At 38.0% G+C, this 24,861-nt stretch overlaps 1 protein-coding gene across 1 annotated transcript in view; it reads left to right on the top strand.

Moving 5' to 3' along the window:
• The window catches only part of TNKS (tankyrase), a 161,831-nt gene that overhangs the window by 90,459 nt on the left and 46,511 nt on the right, over positions 1–24,861 (top strand). The window contains exons 6-12 of the mRNA XM_040965836.1: positions 2,034–2,128; positions 3,420–3,486; positions 3,816–4,002; positions 4,912–5,033; positions 6,701–6,792; positions 6,886–6,964; positions 19,702–19,873. Of these exons, the coding sequence (XP_040821770.1) occupies positions 2,034–2,128; positions 3,420–3,486; positions 3,816–4,002; positions 4,912–5,033; positions 6,701–6,792; positions 6,886–6,964; positions 19,702–19,873 (814 nt within the window). The remainder of the gene's footprint in view (positions 1–2,033; positions 2,129–3,419; positions 3,487–3,815; positions 4,003–4,911; positions 5,034–6,700; positions 6,793–6,885; positions 6,965–19,701; positions 19,874–24,861) is intronic.

Genomic DNA, 24,861 nt, shown 5'->3' on the forward strand with positions numbered 1-24,861 from the left:
TTTATTTATTGAAAGCCACAATTATACTGTTAATTATCCTTGTATTTAGAAAATTACTTTTATTGTTGTATTACTATTTGACAATTGAGGCATAAATCTGGTACTATGTGGAAGCCATTCACTGAGGTCTGTCTTTGACTATCTGGTTTTAATTACTTTGCATTACAAGGCAGCATTTGGTAACTAATTTTGTAAATTTGGTTTCTAGAATTGGACAAATCTTTGGGCCTGAAGTGGGATAGACATGTTCAAATAATCCTTTGTTCTCAGTTTGTGTTTTTCTCCCTGTGTTCTGCCTTTTCTAAAATGTGTTCCATGAGTTTCACCAGTCCTTCATGTGCCTACCAGCTGTGGCATTCAGGTTGCATGATGAGTAGCCCCACACAGGAATGATTACTTGGAAAGTCTCATCCAACTTGTTCTTCACTTGCCCTTCCACCATCCACTGCCATGGCTCAGCTGCCTCTAGGGAAATGCTGCTGTCAGCTTGCATACAGTCATTTGTCTCCTGTCTTAGACCTAGTATTCTGGTCAAGATATCCCTGCCATGATATTTGCTCTGCTTCTTCTATTTTATTTTTTGTGTAATAACCAAGGTGGTATTTCCTAAATGCCTTTCTTAAGTACTTTTCTACTTGAAATCTTTCAGTGGTTTTCCTTTGCTCTTAGGATCTTCCCTAATCTCATACACTAAATTCAGCTGCTGAATGTTGTTTTTCCTCAAGTTTCTCCAGTATACCTCATCCCTTAGGCCTTAACATGTTCTTTACATTACTTGAAAGAAAAATACCTTTCCTTGTGCCTCAGTGGCTTCTATTTGTCTTCATGTCTCAGCTCAGCAAACAGTTCTTATAGCAATGTTCCCTGACCCCTCTCCCAGCTACATGACTGTAGAGTAGCTTAGGGCATACATCCTATAAACTGAAGCTGGGCTTCAGTTTCAGCCCACACTAGTGGGGGCTACAGCCTGGCCTAGCCCAGGTGGCCCCCAGTCCTGGCCCTAATGTGAACTGGGTTGTATTGTAACCAACCTGCCCCAATCCACAGTCCATTCTGGAGCTCAGATTCACCATTGGGTGATATGAACTGGCCCAGCCTTGTTCACCCTTGAACTGTGCCTAATGTATGCCAGTGGGTACCATTCCCTGCCCTGGTCTGGGCTGCTCCCTATCATGGTTCTTGCACTCACCTGTAGCGACTGTGTCCCGACAGAGGAGTTTCAAGCTCCTCCGTCAGAACCTCTCCCAGTGCCATATCTCACGCCCATCCATGTTGTCCATGGGCCAGCCATACTTAATTCACTTCCTGTCCTCCACTCAAATTTCTTCAGATTCTTTTTAGGGATGCTTTTTGAACTTTGTTATTAAATAGATTTTTATATAGGTAAGGTTTTATGATCCATTTGAATGAAGTTTAAATGTTAGAATTTGAAAGGATATGAACAGGCTACTCCAGAGTATTTTTACTTATAGGAAATGTGTGCCCTGCCATATCTTCTTAGAACAGTGAAGATTTTCTTTTTGAAAATACTCAGAAATAATGTATGGGAGATAGACTAGAATAGGGCTTGATTACTGAAGCTCTTAAAAAAACAAATAGGGAAATCTGTAATGTCTGTTTTATGTCACTATAACAAAATATCAGCACCAAGGAATTAATAAATTTAATTCTCAGTCGTGTGGCTAGTAAGTTCAGAGTGTAGGCATAGCATCCATATCTGATATGAGCCCAGTGACTGCCTCACACAGGATGGCGTAGAACTGCATCTCAGCACTATTGCACTGAGGCCCAAGCCTTCACATGAATTTTGGTGGGGACAAATGATCATCAAACTGCAGCAAATGTCAACGGAAATCAAAACTTAGTCTTGAGGAGAATAAGTTGTCATGCAGATAACAAAGGGTGAAGTTTTGGCATTTCAACCCAGTATTTTGTCTTAATTTTCCTTCTGTTTAAATCTGACTACAGATTCTACTGACAAAGCAAGAATGTATTGACCTGACAAAGGAATGTATGTGTGTTCTCTTTTTCAGTCTACTCCTTTACATCTAGCAGCTGGCTACAACAGAGTTCGAATAGTTCAACTACTTCTTCAGCATGGTGCTGATGTTCATGCGAAAGACAAAGGGTAGGAGTAAAGATTTATTTCCTCTTAGTGATCTCATTTTTGAGTTATTACACCTATTTTCATCACCTTCTAAATTTTTAAGCACTAGACAAGTTTAATAGCAAGATTATTTTTATTATTATATACCCACTTATTAAGAATACTTATAATTTCCAGTCATTTAATTGTATAGCCATTCTGCTGTTTGAAGTTAAATTTTGTTTTTGAGAATCAAAACAATAATTATCTTTCAGTTCCTAAAGAGCATTTCAGAAAAACAAATTCAAAATTATTTTAATCTAGTAGCATAATTACCATATTTCTCAGGTATTAAAGGATTATCTTTTGTAATTAATAAAGTATTAGGAAGTCCCAGTGCTGTTTTGGTGGGAGGATTTTCCCTGATGAAATCATGGGTAGCTGCATCAGGGTAGCTGAGCTAAGTATGACCTATGGGTACCTTACACAGGAAAATATGGGAAGGGCATGGATGGGAGCTCAGAAAGCAGTTGTATCATTTGTTTTCTCAATAGATGAACTTTAGAAAACTTTGTGCTGGTTTCATATCTTGTCTCACAGGAGCAGTGGGCTGTTATCCCATATACGTTTCTTGTTAGTGTCAGCTGAGACAGATTACTTTGCTCTCCTGTGATTGGCAGCATAAAGAAGAGATGCCCTCGAGTACATTTCTTTCACTTGACACACTCCACATCAAAAACCATCAAAATGAATCTGGCACTTGAGACATTTATAAGAAGGGAAATGCATCCATTTAAATCTGCTCTTCTCAGTGCTGCTTCTTCTCCTTTGCCTGAACCAGGTTCTGTGCCTTATGTGATTGGTGTCCTAACAGTGTAAGCGTGTAAAATCTCTGATGATATCTCTGTATCACCAGGAAAAAGGGGGGTTCTGACTCACAAATAGGATACTTTAACATGCAAATTTTAAGTTTGGATATTTAAATCTTATGCTAGAAATTATCTTGAAAGTGAATTAAAGTGGCAAGAAAATTTCAATTCACTACCGACTAAATTTTGTTTCCTGTAAACAGTTGATACTTATACAGTTATCAGCACATGATCTCCTCTTTGCTTCTAAATATTCTTCTAATTGATGTTTTTGTCTTAAGCTTTAAAGATTCACAACAAAAAACCATAAATATATACATGATATGAACATTAGATTTCTAATTCTCATAATTAAATAGAGATAGTTTAATATAATTTGGAGGGATTTGTTTCATGGTATTCCATAGATAGGACTGTAAATTTTCCAAAGCTCAAGTATTTTAATTTGTCTTTTTCTAATTTAGTGGACTTGTGCCTCTTCATAATGCATGCTCATATGGACATTATGAAGTCACAGAACTGCTGCTAAAGGTAAGAGAAAATACATCAAAAAGCAAAATACCATTTTCACATTTTTTTAATCAAGTACCTTTTGTATTTTTTAAGGGGGTGGAGGGAATTTGTCCTATCTTGTGTTTCTTGATCAATACGATTTTTAACAGAATAAAATAATTTTAGAAATTACCATTGCCTTAAAATTTTTGAAATGCTTAATTTAAGCTATTTTTAACATCTGAAATTAAAAAAACAAATTTATTCCATTCAGAAAGTGATTACTGCAATTTACAATGAAATATTGTGTGAGTTTCATTTGATCCAGCAAAATGATTACTGACATAAAACTTTCTTTCCTGATCCAGCATGGAGCCTGCGTTAACGCTATGGATCTTTGGCAGTTTACTCCACTACATGAGGCAGCTTCCAAGAATCGTGTGGAAGTCTGTTCTTTGTTACTTAGCCATGGCGCTGACCCCACATTAGTCAATTGCCATGGCAAGAGTGCTGTGGACATGGCTCCAACTCCTGAGCTCCGTGAGAGGCTGACTTGTAGGTATCTGCATCCTAAAGTCAATATTGCTTGATGGAAATTGCAGTAGCTCCTTTCCACACTTATTAGGGCTACAGTTTATCTAACTTAGATGTCATTCTTCCTTTTATACAAGAACACTGTTTTATAATCTTCAGTTCTAATCATACATTTTTACCTTCATAACTTCCACAGCAATCTTACGTATGCATACTATGTATCTTTTATATTTCCTCACACCTAATATTAGTTTGTTAAGGGTACAGTGGGTTACTGCTGCCACTACTGCTGCTGCTATTGTTTTAAGGCTAATGACAGTGTTCTGTCAGTTACCACTTATGAATGCTTACTGTATGCTAGACATTGCACACTGTACAGCAGTGTACAAACCAGGGAAGAATATCTGAGATCATGGGCCATTGATAATAATGGATTATATTAAAATATTAGAGCATTCACTATTTCCCAAGCCCTGAAAGATTACACAGTCTTATTTTAATATATTTAAATTTTTGTATGTTTATTTGAAAAGCAGAATAATGGAGGGTGGTAGGGGCGGAAGAGCGGTGGTGAGAGAAATCCTCCATGCTTTGATTCATTCCTGAAGTGGCTGCATCAGTCCCACATGGTCCAGACCAAAACTAAGAGCCTGGAACTTCCTTCTGCAGTGTTGCAGTGCTGGCTCCTGGTTTTCTTTAGATAGATTTGAGGTTGCAAGTTTTAAAGTGTTATTTCAGGAAATGTCTTTGTATATACATCTTTATGACTCTACAGTAATCCACACCTTTATCCTGCATTCCTGTCATTATTGTGTTGCTTCTTTTGTTAAAAGTAGAGGAATATGTAAAAATGGTTGTTTTTCCTACTTATTTATAATCATGATAGTTTATGTATTTAAAATCTTATGTCAACCATTATTTCATTGACAGATGAATTTAAAGGTCATTCTTTACTGCAAGCAGCCAGAGAAGCAGATCTAGCCAAAGTGAAAAAAACTCTTGCTTTGGAAATCATTAATTTCAAACAACCGCAGTCTCATGAAACAGCATTGGTAAGATGTTGCTCATCTTCTCTCTGGGTCTGTGCAGTAGAAGCACAAAGGATGTCTTTCATTTCAGAAACCTTAACTTTACCTGGAGAATTGCCAACGATTTACACTTTGTTGGTTACCCTGATTTTTAGATTTGGTTCAAGTGATGACTTTTCATCAGTGAGATACATTTAGTCAATCTTCATTTGGCAATTATTTTTACCTTTGTCTTTATATAAATTTAGCATAACTTAGTATAACAAATTTACAAGCCAGTGCTTCTAAAGTATGCAATATATGGTTTTCCTCATAGAATCTTCTTTTTCTTGAATTCATTAGATCAACTCCTATACTTTTTTGCCTGTAGAAAATTGTAAGATATATTTTCAAATAGATCTTCTTTTTGAGCAGTTATATTCAAAATGCTGGTTGTATTCATCCTGAAAGTGATGACATGAATAGCGTCCTTAAAATCGTTCATGTTTTTCTTCTAATGAGCCTTCAGAAATATTTGTGTATTTTCTATACCACTAACTGCATTAAGACAAAAGCATAGGCTAGTTAATGATAGTTCTCTAATTCAGAGCTTAAATACCTACATCACCATTTCTGAATATTTCTCAGTCAATGCTGTTGCTCATATCTAGTCAAATTTTACTCAACCTTTGCTGAAAGCATTGAAATATTCACAAGCAAAACTACAACAACTGTATGTGCACTGCAATCCATGTTCTTCAAATGGGTTCAGTTGGATTCAAGCTGCACAGTTTATGCCAAGAATTACATATCACCTTTTTAAAGTATTCATTTATAGTGATCAACGTTCAATATAATTGCCCAAAAGAATGATGCAAGTAAGTAGCTTTTCATTTTAATACAAATATTAATATAATTTTATAAAGATTTACTTATTTGAAGAGTAGAATGAGAGAGAAGAGGGAAATCTTCCTTGCACTGATCGACTTCCCCAAGTGCCCACATCAGCCAGGAATGGGCCAGCTAAAGCCAGGAATCAGAAACTGCATCAGAATCTGCTACTGTTGGCAGGAGCTCATGTATATGAGCCATCATCCACTGCCTCCCAGATGCAATAGTACATAGTCAGATCAGATACACAGGGTAGCAGGGACTGAGTCAGACAATGTGATGTGGGGCAAGGGCTTAAACTACTGTGTCACATTCCCCACTCCCAAACATTAAGATAAAGAAGAATATAAAAGGTACATTTTGTTTTTAACATATAAAATTTCTGAGAACTTTTCTTCCTGTAACGTACTCCCTGAGTCTTAACCAATCCCTAGGATATAAGCTTATTATCCTATAGTGGTAACAGTATGCCTAAGGGGGAAGCTGCGAAAGATTGACCTATATCCTAATGAAGCCTTGAGTATTTTAGATGGAAATTTCTGTGTCAGTGTGCTTTCATTATTAGTATACTGGATAATTATTCGTTAGCTAAAGAAAAGAAAATTTATTTTAACATTAACAAGAACATAATTTTATTTAAAGGTTTAAGTTTTTTACTCTTAATTTATTTAGAAAGAATATTGTTCATCTCCAGAAGGTAAAATTTATCATTGTGTTCTGATACTTCAGGACTAATCATGTTCTAAATAATCAACAGGTACTAGTTAATTCTGAAAACTACTTGTGAAAAGCTTATTAACTTAGTTTTGTTTCCACTATAGCATTGTGCCGTGGCTTCTTTGCATCCCAAACGAAAGCAAGTGACAGAACTGTTACTTAGAAAAGGAGCAAATGTGAATGAGAAAAACAAAGAGTAAGTATAATTGGGGAAGGAGCTGTTCACTGTTAAAGAGGAAATACAATAAACGTAGAGTGGAGGTGACCCTTTCTTTTCTCTTTCTGGCAGCTTCATGACCCCACTGCACGTTGCAGCAGAGAGAGCCCACAATGACGTCATGGAGGTTCTGCACAAGCACGGTGCCAAGGTGAGGCTCATGCTGGATGTGCGTGCCGGAGCAGCGCAGGCCTTGGCTGCTAACAGGCCTGCTGCTTCTCTGATGGTTTGTCAGAACATTTATGTAAATGACTGCCCAAGGAGCCTGACTTAGAGAGTATTTGCATTCCTTGAAATAAGTAGTGAAAATTCTTTCTCTAAATACACCCTTAGACTAAAGGAATATGACTTTTTAAAAAAATGATTGACATTATGTGAATGGCATAATCTGAAACACAACAGAGGATAGAAGGAAGCAAACTGATTTTTATTTTCAGCAGCAACTTGCACTTGCAAATTTTTAAGTCCCTGAGAGTGTATATTTAAAGCATTAGTCTCCAAAGAAGTGTTTGAGATGATTGCCTTTGGATGTTGATGGAAATATTTAAAATTTAATTTATAATTTTACATTGAAGAGTAAGGAAATTAAGGTTTACCGGATTTTTTATTTATTTATTTACAAGGCAAAGAGATAGATATTCCTGTGTGCTGGTACCTACCCCAAATACCTGCAGTATCTGGTGCTGCACCAGGCTGAAACCAGACACATGGGTCTCAGTCCTGATCTTCCATGTTTGTAGCAGTGCCCACAGACTGGAGCCCCCATCTGCTGTCGCTCAAAGAATGCGTTGGGAGAAAGCTGGAATCGGAAGCAGAGCCGGAACACGTTACCCAGACTTTGCAGAGTGGGGTGTAACCATCCCAGGGAGTGGCTTAAGTACGGCACCAATGCCTACCTCTAAGTGTTACTAGTATTTAATGGTGAGATTGAAGCTGATGCCTGCCTGGGGTCTAGGGAGTCCACCAAGCTGAGTCGTGGCAGATACCAGACCTTTCTGAGGAAGAATGGATTTCCACAGTATAGAGGGAATGTTAATGGTAAAATCAGTTAATCTGTTCACTCCCATCATGTTATGTGGCATACTGTACTTCATATGTGTCTATTTGATTTACGGACTGTTATCTTAAATAGTAGACTTTTCATCTTAAAGAGTAGTAATACTCAGTTGTTAAGACTTTTCTTAAGAGAATTTAGATTTACTAATCATCTGTGATGATAAATGACTACTGTTACAAAGTACTTTTGTATAAAGAAACAATCCATCTGTTTTTTCTTTTTTAATTTAAGATTTATTTATTTATTTATTAATTAAAAGCCCGAATTAGAAAGAGAGAGAAGGAGACACTGAGATCTTCCATCTACTGGTTCACCCCTCAAATGGCTGTGATAGTTAGAACTGAGTCAGACCTGACCCAGGAGCCTAGAACTCTGTCCACATCTCCCACATGGGTGGCAGGAGCCCAAGTACTTGGGCTGTCTTCTGCTTTCCCAGGAGCATCAGCAGGGAGCTGTGTCAGAAATGAAGCAGCACAGATTCACCCAGGCACTGATATGGAATCCTAGCACTGCGGTCATGGCTTAGCATGCTGTATTACCACACTGGCTCCAGCTGTGCTTTAGAGTGAATGAGGAAATAACTGCTTCAGAGAGGAAACTTTTATAAATGAACACACATTTTGCAAATGGATTTGTAGAAAAGGTTCACCATTGTGATTTTTCTAAAAATTTATATTAATGTGTCATCAGACCATCTTATCTATAAAAACAAGAGACATGAAAGCAGGATTTTCTAACCTGGTTAAAAAAAAAAAGATTACCTGGTTTGTATGTAGGTGATTTAGGTGATTTTTAAGCCTTTTGAAACCCTCACAATATAACATCTCCTAAAAACTTGCCAAAAATCTCAAAATTTAAGATAGAACATTATGGCAGAATTTCAATTAAAATGTAAGCATAATTTAGAAGACACAGTTTAGCAATGCACTGCTTTCACTGGCTCTATATCTCTGTGAAATCTTTTCAGAAAATTCGACCCTGCTGTCAAAAACTGAAATTCCCAGACCCTCAAATCTCTGACACAGTTTCATGTAAGATTTTTAAAATTTTAAAAACTGATGCCCAGTGCAGGTAGCATAGTGACTAAAATCCTCACCTTGCACTCTCTAGAATCCCATATGGGCACCAGTTCATGTCCCCGCTGCTCCACTTCCCATCCATCTCCCTGCTGTGGCCTGGGAAGGCAATTGAGGACAGCCCAAAGCCTTGGGACCCTGCACTCACATGGGAGACACAGAAGAGACTCCAGGTTCCTGGGTTCGGATTGGCACAGCTCCAGCCATTGTGGTCACTTGTGGAGTGAACCAAAGATGGAAAGATCTTTCTGTTTCTCTCTGTCACCTTCTCTCTGTATATATGACTTTCCAATAAAAATAAATAAATCTTTAAAAAATAAAGTTCACAGGTATTTTGTACCATTTTTAATTAAAATATTTTAGGCTTTTAAAATTATTTCATCATCATCATCTCATCCTTCAGAGTTTCATGTCCATAAGAGTTTTTAAATCCAGTGTAGCACTCCTTGGATGTACTTTACAAATGAACACGTGTGTATTTTGACAGTTCTCAAAACATTTTTTACTGAGCACGTGATCCAAAAATTTGAAATCACTACTTTAAAAGAGCATTTGGTGATTTTCATTAAAAAAAAAAAATAGAATACAGTTGGGAAAAAAAAGGAACAGAGTTCTACAGATTTATTACTTATTTTTAGGTACAACGACTGCCTTATTATACCTGCCCTGTCAAACAGAAAATACTAAGCTTAGGAGGCTTTCTGCTATAGTAGGGGCGTCATACATTTATTGTTGGCATGTCCATTTGTAAATATTTATGACATTTATTATGCTCTTGAAAAATTATGAATAATTTTAGGAAAATAATAAATGTATCATCTCCCGTGAGTCATGTTATTTCATAAGCATTCAGTGTAAAGCAACATTATTTTCTAAGCATCCTAGCTAACATTATCTAGTTTTGTGGCTCTCAATCTTTATCTGCCCTTCAGGTACATAATACATTCTCATCAATAATATTTTAGTTCATCAGTGAGGTGCGTGTCATTTTAAACGCTCTGCTAGTGAGACAGAATGGCTTCTAGACTTGCCTAGACTCCCTAGTGTTTCTGCTAGACTTCAGCTGAATTGAGAACTTTGCTAACCGGCGCTTTAAAATGGGGAGGGGGGGGGCGTGAAAGATTTCATCAATGTGATGAGTCACTTGATCAGAACTGCCCTGGGTACTCTGAGATCACAGAGGCCACATCCACCCCCATTCACTTACTCCCTTGTTCCTGGGCAGGATGCTGTCCCGCACGGTGGGTGTGTCTGGGAATTAATGTCATAGCAAAAACGCCCATTAAAAAAACTTTTGTAGCTACTATCAGCCTCCAGTTTTCTCTTAACACTCTCCCCCTCCTCACCCCTGAGGAACTCATGGTTTCTGATTTTCAGGCAAGTCACTGTTTCCATTTCATTCTGGAAGCATCTTCTGAACAAGGTGCTTATCACCCTTTGATTATGATTCAATCTGCTTATGCTGGTTCCAGCACCCCACTGCCCTCCCATCCCCTTAATGGGTTGATTTCTCAGGCTCACGTAGAAGAAATGTAGAGGGAGACTAATTGTCATCATCTAATTTGTCATAGAACTTAGTAATATGTTTATGAGTCAAAATGCCCTTTTTCCCAAAGGTTTGTAATGAAAACAAACTTTGGGTTCATTATGCAAATGAAATTAAATGTTCTGCACAGACAGCCCTAGTAGACATGCTTTTTTGAGTTTAGAATCCTCTACTTTATAGTCCTGTGACTTCATACTACATCTTCCTGAGCCTCAATTGATCTATCAGTGATAGGCAAAAAACATGTATCTTGCCTATAGTACTGTTGTAAAACTCCAATGATTTTATATATTAAAACATAGTAATATTAGTATGTAAGCAATGCATTAATTACTATTGTCTGTGAGCATTTTTCCATATTTGTCTTTTCAAAAGCTTCTATACTGTTTATTTCCATTTACTTGTGTAATTTGTGTAACACATTTAATCCTCATTAGCATGTGAAATGATTAAGACTGCATATTACTGTGGAAAATGCCAGTTCAGAAGAAATGCAATTGCCAAATTTGATTAGTCCTGAATTGATTTAATGGTGTAACTAGTAAAAGAGGAAGAAAAAGATGAAAGCCACTTAAGAAGGGATGATTTTAATACTTAGGAATGAATTGGGTATTAGAGTGGACATAGAAAAGGACTTAGAAAGCTAGAGAAAAATAGCCTGTATGGTTTGATAAAAAGTTTGTAATAGATGGACATTTAGATAACACCAAAAACTAGGGATATGACAATGCAACTTAAGAGAGTTTGGCATTAGTAAGATCTATTGAAATCATTTACATAGTAGTCATACATTTGTTGTGAGCATAGGTAGGCTCTCTGGTAGAGAACCATAGAAAGATTGAGGGTTAACCTAAGAGGTTTTGAGAATAATCTGTCTATAGAGCAGTGATTGAAGGAGGAAACTAAAAGTTTTGTCACAGAATCTACTGAGTACAGGTGGGAATGTTAAAAAGGAGTAGGTGACCCATGTTCACAAAGAAATCAATTCAGACGGAAACATTTCATTTGCTAGTTTTCACATGAGGGCTTTGGTAGCTTTGTAAGGTATTCTAAAGATACAGAAGTAGAAGTTTGTATAATGGCTGCATTCTTGGCAAGAAACAGCAAACTCAAAGTAAAAACTCCACAAAAGGCCTAACAAAAGAAATACTTACAAAGGTATAGGCAGCATTTAATCAGCATGGAGTGAGAAGGGACTAGTGGCACATGGGGAGATGGTTTCCCCCACTCTCCACTCTTCCACGCAGAGGAAGGAAGAGAGGTCACTGAGAGCAGAAACACAGCTGTCCAGTGAGAGCCACCCAGTGGTACCTATAGCCTTAACCTGTAGCCTCATTCACACTGCCCACCACTGCTTACTGGTGCCTCCCAGGTGACAAGTCCAGCAAAAAGTTACAACAGAAAATCCTGTTGATGTGGTCCCTACCGGTGGTTTTTCTCAGGATACAGAACAGGTGGAAAGGTTGGTTTTAGACATGGAGGGGCAAGCAGACAGGTTCAGCCAAAGGTTATAAGACAAACAGCCAATAAGAAAAGGAGGGTTATACTAGATGTATTGCAAGACAGAAATCTACTTTTACTGGGAATAGACTGCTATATTTTTTTAAAAAAATGATTGCCATGCCCTGTTCTGTAAGATGAGTAAAAGCCTGATAGGAAAGACAAGATTTTATCCTTGGTGGGGAAATTTTTTTCTTTGCTCTTGTTCCTCTACCCTGGCAATCCACCTTCACCATTGCTGAAATGTCTGCTGTTATTGAATTATGCCATAGCTGCATATGCTGTTATTCTTAAAAGCACAAAGCTTAATTCAGAAATGCTTTATCTATAAATCAAACATTGCTCTTTTGTCATTAGTGTTCATCTGTTAAGGGCATGCAACATGAAGGAATTTCTTTGATTGCTCATATTTTAATTTGACAGATTTATTCATATTGTATGTGAGAAGATATTGTGACAATAGAAATTCACACTTAATGGGCTTATTTCTCACATTGAGAAGTGCTTACAAGTGTGTTCACTTTGGGTGAAAATGTTAGCTCATTATATGGGTTTTATTATACTATTCTAGAAGTGGATTAATAAATAGGTTCTTTTAGCCCCGAGATGTTCAGATGCTTTTAAAGATATTAGACGTCTTTTATGGAGAGTCAATCATATCTAAGTAACGTCCGAAGCGGCCAGTGTTTTAAGTGATATCTCAGTCACCTGTGGCATATAACGGACTCTAAATTAAAAATACAATTGAGAATCTATTTTCTAACTAATATAAATGTATAGCTGTTACATCTGTGAGTTGTCAGTGTGGTTAACCCTCAGAAATAATCTGTATGAATTGTAGTTGAACTTGACAAGAAATTCGGAGACTGTTAGATACCTTGGCATTGCTCCCCTCCCCCCAGCCTCTGCATAGCATGGTTTATTCTTCTTTCTACAGACTGAAATTTCTGTTTGATTCTCCTTTCAACCTCATTTTACATGATCTAAAGGTATATCACCTGTACCTGGCACAGGCTGTCAGGAGTGAGAAAAGGAAAGCATGAATGGGACAGACTTCTTAACAATAGCCACTTGATTCACAGCATCTAGTCTAATCAATTTGTATTTCTGAGAGTGTGGGAACAAAGTGAGATCCCCTTTAACAAAGAAAGGCACAGCACTGTAATACCGGTCTGCTTTATTGAGGAACATGGAGCGTGGTTGTTCTCCCCACTGTTGCACGTGAAAGCTGCATATTGTGCTGCAGCAGTTTAATATAAGACACTGCTTTGTGACAGCTACATCCCTTCTCAGTGTGCGAACTGGAGTCCCAGCCACTCTGCTCCTGATCCAGCTTCCTGCTGATGCATCCTAGGGTGGGGACAGCAGATAATGGAACAAGGTCCTGGGCCTCTGTCATCCACTCACCCCCATTGGAGACCCAGAGGACAGTCCTGACTCCTGTCTTGCTCAGTTCTGGTGGTTGTGGATATTTAGGAAATCTCTGTCCCTATGTCTGTCACTCTGCCTTTCAAGTAGAGAAAAATAGACATTGAAAAAAAACAATAGGGCCTGGCAGCATGGCCTAGCGGCTTAAAGTCCTCGCCTTGAACACGCCATGATCCCATATGGGCGCCAGTTCTAATCCTGGCAGCTCCACTTCCAATCCAGCTCCCTGCTTGTGGCCTGGGAAAGCAGTAGAGGACGGCCCAAAACCTTGGGACCTTGCCACCCGCATGGGAGACCCGGAAGAAGTTCCTGGATCCTGGCTTCGGATTGGCAAAGCATCGGCCATTGCGGTCACTTGGGGAGTGAATCATTGGACGGAAGATCTTCCTCTCTGTCTCTCTTCCTCTCTGTATATCTGACTTTGTAATAAATAAATAAATTATAAAAAGAAAAAAGAAAAAAAAATAATAAAATTCCGCAAGAAGTTTGAAGGCTTATAAATAATAATATATTCAAGTTCAGCTGGCACACCAAGATCTAGTTCCATACCCTGTCATTGGATTTATAACACGTAAAGGATTAAAAAGCCTTAAAGTTAATGCAGCAATTACCATATCAAAATTCTAGCTAAGAATTGAATTAGCATTCATTTGGCCTCTTTTATTATTCACCAGAAGTACTTCAACTACGTACTGAAATCGGCAAGGATAATGACCTGTAAATACCCTTAAGAACTTCAGAATCAAATTAAATTGAACTTTTATAACAGATGCAGTGAATTGATTGTTTTTAATATTAAGCATTTCAGCAAACACTGACATTTAACTCCTCTCCCCCCCTCATTGTCCAGTCAAAGAGGATTGCATAGGTTTTTTAGATCACAGGTTAGGGAACCGTTTTTTGCTAAGAGTATTTGGGTATTTATAATGTCATTCACAGGCCATACAGAATGATTGATATAAAAATTAGCCTGCCATAGATTTGTTGAATTTCAAATCCCACCTGCGGTTGTCCTGGCAGAGTCGCACCAAGTGATTTTGCAAACTGGGATTTCCCCAGTCTGAGTTAAATTGGAGTAGTTTAGTAGTCCCTGATGTTTATTCACTGTACAAAATAGTGTATTGCAAGTAGTGTTATCACCATAATTCACAGAATTTTTGCTCTTATGAGCAATTTGTTTACCAACCATTTTTGAACTCCCATCTACCAAACTGGAACCGGGTTAGGGATCTGAAACAGGCCTGTGTCCCGGTAGGCAGAGCCTGTCTCTGGGGAACAAGGAGCAGCCATGGTAAAACCATTTGGGCTTGAAGGTAGGAAATATTGTCTCCACACCATCTGCTGTCACAAAGATCTTGAAAGGCTCATCTGGTTGGCTATTGCTTAATGACATACCAGCGATTTTACAGTACTCTTCTGTAATTGATTTTCTGATAGAAGATAGTTTCCTAGGAAATATCTTACCTCCCTAAAGCTGAATTCTGTTCACCCACCTGTCTGTTCCAAAGTTTTCCTAGGTCTCCAAATGCTGTGAGAATAAAAGCTGAATCCTCTCTAAGGTACACCTCAAAGATCTTGTTCCTGTTAATTTTTTCAGGTTTTCAGGATTTGCCTCTTATGTACATTTTGAATTAATTAAATTTCTGTTTAACAAACAAATTCCTTTGGTTTCCTGATTTGGGGTTTTTATTTAAAGTATATTCTCTATTTTTAAAAAATGTAGCTGTCCCGCTCATCTTTTCTGTACATGTCTATTTATTTAGATTTCATTTATTTGAGAGAGAGAAGGAGCGAGAGAGAGACGGAGAGTTAAAGAAAATCATTCACTAATTGACTTGCCAAATGCCTACAGCAGTCAGGGCTGAGGCAGTCTGACACCAGGAGCCTAGAACTCCCATCTGGGTCTCCCACATGCATGAATGGTAGGGTGCAGTTGTAATCTGCTGGCTTCAGTAGATATTAGGAAAAACTAAATTAGCAGCAAGTAGCTGGGGTTCAGACCAACACTCAGATACGGAATGGAGTCATATCAATGACTCAGCCCCCTGCACCACAATGCCTGCCTCCATTCATCTTGTCATCAGAAAACGAAAACCTGGAATCCTAATATGGAAAGATTTAAGAAATTTGACATTTACTTCTAGTGAAAAATAATCATCACAAAACCATTACATGATGTCTATTTACTATTTTTCCTCTTACCGAGTCTTCAAGCTGGTGGTATGGCGTATAACCAAATTGTGGAAGTATTGCTACCATGTTCGTTTCCATGCAGTGAATACTTTTATGATATTATTCACTGACGGCTCTTCAGTGACTTCTGTTAGTACTTTAGTTTTGTTGTGTGGTAAAGCATTCCATTGATGTTCTTCTATTGATGACACTTTTTTAAGCTTGGGGGAAATGATACTGCCCTTTTATAATTTAAAAAGATTCTACATTTACTGAAAGCCAATTTTATGTCAAACAGTCTTACACTTTGTCTAAGGAAATTTGGTTTTCTGAAATACAAGAAGAAAACAGTGCCACCTATAGTAATGAATAAATGCCCCAATATAAGCCAGCCAGAGGGAAGAGGACATACCATGTCAGTGTGTGATCAAGTTGTCAACTTTCTAGAGTTACCAATTACTTCTTATTTAATGGTTGGGAAATTCTCAGCTGGATATAGAAAGTCTTGTTCATCAGCTAACTCTAATAACCCTCCATGTTTCACTTTATGTTTTCATTCACTTAGAAGACATTATAAAGCAGCAGCTATGTCCTTAGCCTTGTTTCTTGAGATTTGGCATAGGGAAAAGTGGCACTTAGGACTGCATCATAATCATTGCTCTTACCTAGCTTACAATTTGCATTTCAATTTATGAGGACATGTCCCAAGTAATAGATGGAAGAATTGGATCTGCGATTTTATGTGTTATGCTCAATTCTACCATATGTATTTTATAAACAGACTCTCCTTCATCTATAATGTGTTTTGAATGTTTAACACCACTGTGCGTACCTTATCTTAGATCCATGGATCTGCTTTGACAATGGAGAGAAACCGACTAGAAGTTTATAGAGAACTTTCATTACCTTTCTATAATATAGTCTGTTCATGCATTTTCAGGGATAATCTTGACCAAAGGCAAGGCATACTTTTAGCAATGACTTTAGAAACTACCATTGTCATTGTATAGCAGTGCTTCATTGTAATATAATAAAGCTGTGGCATAACAGACCTATCAGGTTGTGATGAAAAATGACAGTAGGGGGCCCAGTACAGTAATCTAATGGCAAGGTCCTTGCCTTGTATGCACCAGGATCTCTTATGGGTGCCAGTTCCTGTCCTAGATGTTCCACTTCCCATCCTGCTCCCTGCTGTGCCCTGGGAAGGCAGTAGAAGACGGCCCAAAGCTTTGGGACCCTGTACCCATATAGGGGACCCGGAAGAAGTTCCAGGTTCCTGGCTTCAGATAGGCTCATGTCCAGCCTTTGCAGCTACTTTGGGAAGTGAATCAGCTGAGGGAAGGTCTTTCTCTCTCTCTCCTCTCTAAAATATGCCTTTTCAATAAAAATAAATAAATTTTTTTTAAAGATTTATTTTTATTATTTTTTTATTGGAAAGGCGGATATACAGAGAGGAGAGACAGAGAGGAAGATCTTCCGTCCGATGATTCACTCCCCAAGTGAGCGCAACGGCCGATGCTATGCCGATCCGAAGCCAGGAGCCTCTTCCGGGTCTCCCACATGGGTGCAGGGTCCCAAGGCTTTGGGCCGTCCTCTGCTGCTTTCCCGGGCCACAGGCAGGGAGCTGGATTGGAAGCGGGGCTGGCGGGATTAGAACCGGCGCCCATATGGGATCATGGCGTGCAAGGCGAGGACTTTAACCACTTTTACCACCGCGCCGGGCCCAAAAATAAATAAATCTTAAAAAAAGAAGAATGACAGTAGGAATGGAAGTTGGCATAGGAGCAAATTGCATATGGTTTGAAATGACATGCTGAAGGGTTCAACTTTATTTGAAGGCATTAAATAATAATTTTTCTGGCCTGAGGAATAACTTGTTGCAGTCTATATTTTAGTATTTCTCCAATTATTTAAAAAGCTGATTGGGGATTTTCATTACTGTAATTCAATAATTTCGTGTATTTCTTATCCGATTTCCAGGGGGAGAAGATGTTAATGATTAGAATGTCCATAACAAAATTTTTCTCCTGTGGTGAAGAGTAGCAAAGAAATATTAATAGAGAAATTTCAGTTTAGTATACCCCATTATTTTTCCAGTGATGAGTGCTGTTGGCTTTACTTTAATGTTGTTACATTATAAACAGCCATATTTCTGAAAACCATTATGACACAATATATTGATGGTTCATGGTGAGTTTTGTGAGTAATAATCGTTAAGAATTTAGATGAACCTTTACCTGAAACAGTTAACAACCTGACAGTAATATATATAACATAATCCATGGTCTAACTAAACATTAGTTGTACTCTATAAAAAACTTTCCCAGTATTACATATAGTTGGAAGGGGCTTGGAGGAGGAGGGGCAGATATTTGGTTTAGCAGTTCAGCCAACTCTTGAATACCCATTTCCTGTTATTGGAGTCCCTGAATTCAAGTCTGAGTTCTCCTTCCTGTTCTAGTGCCCTACTCATATACAACTTCAGATGCAGCAAGTATTAACCCAGGTACTTGAGTCCTGAGATCCCTATTCCTGGCTTCAACCTGGCCCAGCTCTGGGTGTTACAGCCATTTGGGAAGGGAAACAGTGAATGAAAGACCTGTGTTTTTCACTGTTTTTCAAATAATAAATAAATCTCACCACTCTAAAATGCTTGTGTTCTGTATCAGAGTGCCTGCTTTGAGTTTCAGCTACTCCACTTCTAATCGAGTTCCCTACTAATGTGCACCCCTAGAAAGCAGATCAAATACTTGGGTCCCTGTCACCCCCATGGGAGACCCGGGTAGATTTCCAGGATGCTTTAGGTTGGCTCAATCCCAGCTGTTCACGGCATGGGGGGAAAGAATTAGCAGATAGACTGTCTCTTCTGTGTCTTTGATATGAAAATAGAAATTCAATAAATAAAGTTTTACAAAGAGATGCTAAACTGACAGCTATTCAGAAGGGTAGTAATCAAAGCTTCAAGTAATCAAGGAAGACTTCTTAGAGGAGGGAGGACTTGAATGTGAATTAGTTCTCATCATTTATAAATTCAGAAGAAGTTTGTCCAAAAGAAGCAGCTGCTAAACGAACACAGACTTCGGCTGACTGGAGTGGTCTGTGTTCGTAGTGACATCCTATCACATCCTAGGTTAGAATCAGTTATGTTTGACTAAATCATGAACATGAACCCAAAGTTTCACATTGTCTCAAGTTTCATATTCTTGAAACTAAGAAAATTATCATTGTTCCTGCATGATTCTTCAAGGCTTTAAAAATAGGGTATTTAAGTCCTCGTGTAATTTTTTGGTTTACTGCCTTTATAATCCAACTGGAGTATTCTATTCCAAGGTGAGCATCCCTAACTAACAAGTTTCAAATCCAAAATGCTTCAGGATCCAAAGCTACTCAAACACTAAAAACACAGTGAAAAATCCCACATCTGACCTTATTTGATGGATCACATCAAAAAGCAGGTACACTAAAAATATTGTATAAAATTATCGTCAAGCTATGTGTGTATGTGAAACATAAATGAACTTCATGTTTAGAGTTGGATCCTATTCCCCAAGATAACTCTCTGTTCGTGCAAAGAAGCCAAAACCTGACATTTGAAATATTTCTGATCCCAAGTGTTTTGGGATATCCAACCTAAAATTAGAAAATTCGTGAAATTAGGAAGGAAATGTAATCAGCTGCTTTGACAACCCTGGTGTATATATTCTTTTTATGTTTTGTGGGAATAAGCTTGATAAAACCCATTTGTTCAAAGGTACTTGGTGCACGTCTTAGCTGTCGAGGAGTGGTCATGAGAGTCTCTGCCCTCACAGACATGTTCTGGCTGTTGGCAAAGTGACAAGGGTTGGAAAGCAGAAAGATAGATGATCATTCAGGGACGGAAGAAGTAGGAGGAGGCTGTCATTTTCAATCAGGCGGTCAGAGCAGGATGTCTAAAAGGAAGAAAATGTTTCTGCAAATTCAGTGAGCACAATTTACATAATGGATATCCATGGCATTTTCCTAAAAGCTTTTGATAGTTGATTTCACTCATAAGAATTTATTTGCAAAAGTACAGAAGGGAACAAAAATAGATGTTCAATTCTGTTTTCCCACTTGATGATTTTTTTCAGATGAATGCACTGGACACCCTTGGTCAGACTGCTTTGCATAGAGCCGCCCTAGCGGGCCACCTGCAGACCTGCCGCCTCCTGCTGAGCTACGGCTCAGATCCCTCCATCATCTCCCTACAAGGCTTTACAGCAGCACAAATGGGGAATGAGGCAGTGCAGCAGATTCTGAGTGGTGAGTCCAAACAATATGTTTTGTGTTTTCTAGCCCATTTCCGCTGAAGTACACCAACAAGCTATCCTACTTTAAGTAGGTCTTTAGAACGTTTCTCTGCCTGTTTCCCCTAACCCTTCTTCCCCCTCCCCCCCAACCTGTGCTTGCTTGCAGTTTAGCATTTGACCTTTCCCCATCTCTCTTTGGTAGTGTGAGATGTAGGTAGCCTGAGAAGAACCACATTTTTTTATTTTATGATTGAAAACCTGACTTGCAGGTGTTGTGATCAAACATAACTTAAGACTCATGTAAGCATGTAAAAATAATAATGGCTCTAAAATCAATCAAAGACAGAAAATTCTAAGTTATTCATATGGTAATGATGCTTAATTAATTGTTCTTATATGTAGAATGTTCTGACCTGCTTTTGTGATTCTTCATTGTACTTATGTGAAATTATTTTGTCTTTTTCTGGTTTAAATGTAATTACAAAATCTTGCTCAGTGTTACAGTATTTGCCTAGTTCAGTACTGGGTATTTTGACTGTTTAGTTTGTTGAAGAAGATCAAACGTTAATATGCAAATAGACTCTGGTTTCCTGATTCCTAAAAGGGGAAAAAGTAACACATTCTACCCACTGAGGAACGATTAATGACATTTAAAAAAAGCTTAATATCATTGAGTCTTCTCTGCTATCTTTTTGGTTTTGTGTGTGGAGTATATCTGCTACAGACAGATAGAAAAACGTGGAAGAATGGAAAAAGTTACCGATTTAGGGCCCTGAGTCATGTGATTCTTACTCTGCGTGATACAGTACCCACTTTTTATAACAAATGTTGTGGCATCTACATTACTATGCCAAAATGACATTCATGGGTACTGTGATCTGACAACACCATTGTCTTCCCCAAATTACGCAAAATAATGTGGGCGGAAAGTAACAGTAGGTGAAATAAAATAATAATTATTAAGTAATAATTTGGATGTGGCCACACCATAAGACAGATTGACCCCATACGTTGTTAAAGGGCTTTCAGGAAGTGAAGTCCAGTTGAGAGTGACTGCAGCATGCCAGCACGGAGTCTGCCAAGGCCCACAGAAATCACGGCCTGTGGTATTGTGAAAACTACTCAGTAGACTTTATTTTCCTAATGAAAATTCGTTCTTACATAGTGAACATTAACTGATGTCTTCATAGGCAAAACCTACCTATGATATCTCGGAAGGAATGAAACTTGCTCATGTAGAATTATCAGCTTAAACTGTTAAAAACATGACTTTTACTTCCTGTTTTACAGAGCAACAGAAAGTTTGCTTAAAGTAGTTACCCTCTGTGACTAAGAAGTGTTTCTGTCTTTCTCCATAAATTCTAGTAATTTTTTACAAATTGTTTCCAGTTGAAATACTCTGACTTTTAAAATTTTCTACTAAGCATCATTTCATGCAAAATGTTACTGGTTTCTGTAAATAGTAACCATGAATCAAATGTACAGCTGTTGCGTTAAGATTTCTAATATTACTGTGCATAACAAATTGGAGGGAGAGAAAGGATTGAATAAATCAAACAGGTTAGAGCCACAAACTACTTTTAAATGTCTTCTCAATGTTGCTGAGGTGTATTAGTTCTACAGTTACAAATAATGAATCATATGGGCCTGGTACAGTAGCCTAGTGGCTAAAGTCTGCATCTTGCATGTGCCGTGATTCTATATGGACTCCAGTTCTAATCCCGGCAGACCTGCTTCCCAGCCAGCTTCCTGCTTGTGGCCTGGGAAAGCAGTCGAGGACGGCCCAAAGCCTTGGGACCCTGTACCCACCCATGTGGGAGACCTGGAAGAAGCTCCTTGCTCCTGGCTTCAGATTGGCTCTCCTCCAGCCACTGCAGCCACGTGGGGCGTGAACTAGAGCGTAGAAGATCTCACTCTCTGTAAATCTGACTTTACAATATAAATAAATAAAATTTTTTTAAGGTTTTCAATTATTTTGGCAAATCTACTTTAAAATCGAGTGTAAAATAAGACTATCTATATATAAAATTTTAACTTTAAACATACCAGTACATTTTTAATAATTGATCTGAAGATAATGTAAATAATAGAGATGTATGGTCTAGTCTTGCCCTTCAAAAAGGTTTATTTTTGTTTCCTTATGGGAATTGTTTCTTGTTTGATGGAAAATATATTTCTTAAAATTTTTATTGATTTCATTCTTTGAAAGAGAGATCATTCTCCCGTCTGCTGGTTCGCACCTCCGAATACCCACAGCAGCCAGAGGTGGGGTTCCGGGAGAGAATAACAGGAAGCGCAGCACCCGGAGCATCTGCCTCCAGCAGTGTGGCAGCAGGAAGCTGGAATGGGGAGAAGAGCCAGGATTCCAACTCAGGCATTCCAGATTGGGATCTGGCACTACACAAACACTGTCCCTGAGAGTATAACTTTTTACACGTGATCTTAGCCAAAAGGCCGAGAAGCAATTGAGAGTATAACTTTTGAAACTGGTATTTCTACCAGGAAATTTTGTTTCTATAAACTATGGACCATGTAGTTGAATTTTTCAGCAGTAATTCATTTATTAATCCAATTTCAGAGTATATCTGTGGTCCCTGAAAAAAAATGTGTTGATAATATAAATTATAAATAGTAAGTTGTTGGGATTTTGTTCCGAGTCCTAAAGACCCATTGAAACACACTTATTAATACTGAATTTGATATTGACTTTCGAAGCTTAAAGTCTGTAGTTGCTAGACAGTCATATTAATAAAAATGTAGAGGCTGGCATTGTGGTACAGGGAATTAAACTTACCACCTGAGACAGTGCATCCCCTGAGGGCTCCAGTTTGAGTCCCAGTTGCTCTGCTTCTGATCCGGCTCCCTGCTAGCACACCCCTGAATGCAGCAGATGCCCCAAGTGCTTGGCCCCTGCCACCCACATGAGAGACCTGAATGGAATCCCTAACTGTTGGCTTCTGCCTGGTGAGGTGCTGCCATGTTGGGGAGTGTACCAGTGGATGGAAACGTTTCTGTCTCTCCCTCTCTGTTACACTGCCTTTCAGATAAATAAATATTTATGCATTTAATTATATATATTTATAATAGATATGTATCTTAAGTTTTCATTGTTAAGTTACTAGAAATAGTTTTCAAAATTAATGTGAGAATAAAGATAACAAAATGAGTAGAATTTTATGATCAGCCATTGAAAAACATCATTTCATAAAATTTACTTTCTCTAGGTTGGGAGACCACTAGTTACAACTGAACTACATTTAAATTAATTAAATAAACTGAAAATCCGTTCATCCCTTACACTACATTTCTGGCACTCAGCAGTCACATGTGACCAGTAGCTTCCATATTAGCAAAGATAACAAGTATTCCCAGCATCACACACAATTCTTTTAGACAAAACTTTTAGGGTAGACTGTGACCCAAATTTTTTTGGATTGTGTATCCTGGCATGTAATAAGCATTACTTTCATGTAATCATACACGCAGATGAAGACTTAGAGTCTTATGACAACTAAATTAAACATTAAAAATCACAGTTACAGTAACAAATCGAAATAAACTGCTAAGATTTGTTGCCAGGATAGTAGTCTAATACTCAATAAAGAACTAATTTTAAAAACTGCCTTCCAGCCTCTGAAATGTTTTTTTGTTTTGTTTTGTTTGTTTCTTCTACTGGTAAGCCAAAGTAGGATTGTACAAAAAAATTAGAGCCCTATTGTCAATTTTGTTTTTACCCTAGGTGAAGTCTTTAATTTCATATTCTACAAAAGCTAATATACTTAAAAAGGATCTTAGTAATACAGTATTTTGCATAGCAGTTACTCTCCCTTTACCCGAATTCCTTTTTTAACTGCAGCTTTTAAAATGCGTACTTGTGTATTTGTTTATTTGAACAGGTGGGTGACCAGGAGGGAGAGAAGGAGAAAAGAGTACTAGTGAGCAAGAGAGCTCTCTCATGTTCTGGTTTACTCCACAAATGACTGCAGCAGTCAGGACTAGGCTGGGCTAAACCCAGGAGCCTCCCACAAGGCACTGGGAATCCAAGTGCTACCTGCCAGGTGCAGTAGCCAGAAGGCAGATTGGAAGGAGAGAGAGGCTGGCACTGAATCCCAGGCACTGCTATGGGGTGTAGCTGTCCCAAGCAGCTGGTTAACCTCCTGGCCATGTACCACCCTAACTTCACTTTTTAAATACCCATCATGTTAGTATAAAATTTACCTTACTACAAAATCCCTTGGTCAATATGTGCATATACATATATACTCAACAATCAATACAGTAATTTAACCATTATCTAGCTTTTTTTCATTCTACGCTTTAAGGAGGACTAACCTTTCCTTTTTCAAGAAACATTCTTAAATTTACGTAAAATGTTTTGTTTGACGAGAAAATATGCACATTTGTGTGTTAAGGTGGGTATTTGCCAACTTCCAACAAGTCCTTAGAATTCAAAAATTCTGCCATATTATGTCCAAAATTTTAGGGTAATAATCACTATTTTATTTTGTTTAAATGATTGATTAAAAGTATCAGATTGATAAATAATCAGTGAACTTTATCAACTGCCACTATCATAGAGATATAATACACATGGACTTTTTCACCAGTAAATGCAATAACTTTCATGCAGTTTGCACATAGATGAAGCAATAAAGGCAACAAAAGGAAAAACTAAAGTTCAATATTCACATTAACCCCAAAATAAACTAGTATGGAAGTTAATTCAGCAGGTGTTTTGTGACTGTTTCCCACATGGAAAATAATGTAGAGATGTGCAAGATCTGACTCCTCAATAAATTGCACAAGCTAACAGAGATGCAATGGAGCTTTTTTTTTTAAAGGAATAATTAATTTTACAAAGTGCTTCATTTTATGAAACGTTCTCCACTTTAATCTTGGCATTTTATGTGTTAAATATTAGTAGGATGATGATAGTCAAATAGTTTGTCTTCTGTTGAAGAATTTTCATCACTTCCTGTTTGAAAGTTGCTCTCCTGAACA

This window comes from Ochotona curzoniae, unplaced genomic scaffold, assembly GCF_017591425.1.
Source record: "Ochotona curzoniae isolate NIBS_2020 unplaced genomic scaffold, NIBS_Ocur_1.0 scaffold_4505, whole genome shotgun sequence".
NCBI lineage: Eukaryota > Metazoa > Chordata > Mammalia > Lagomorpha > Ochotonidae > Ochotona > Ochotona curzoniae.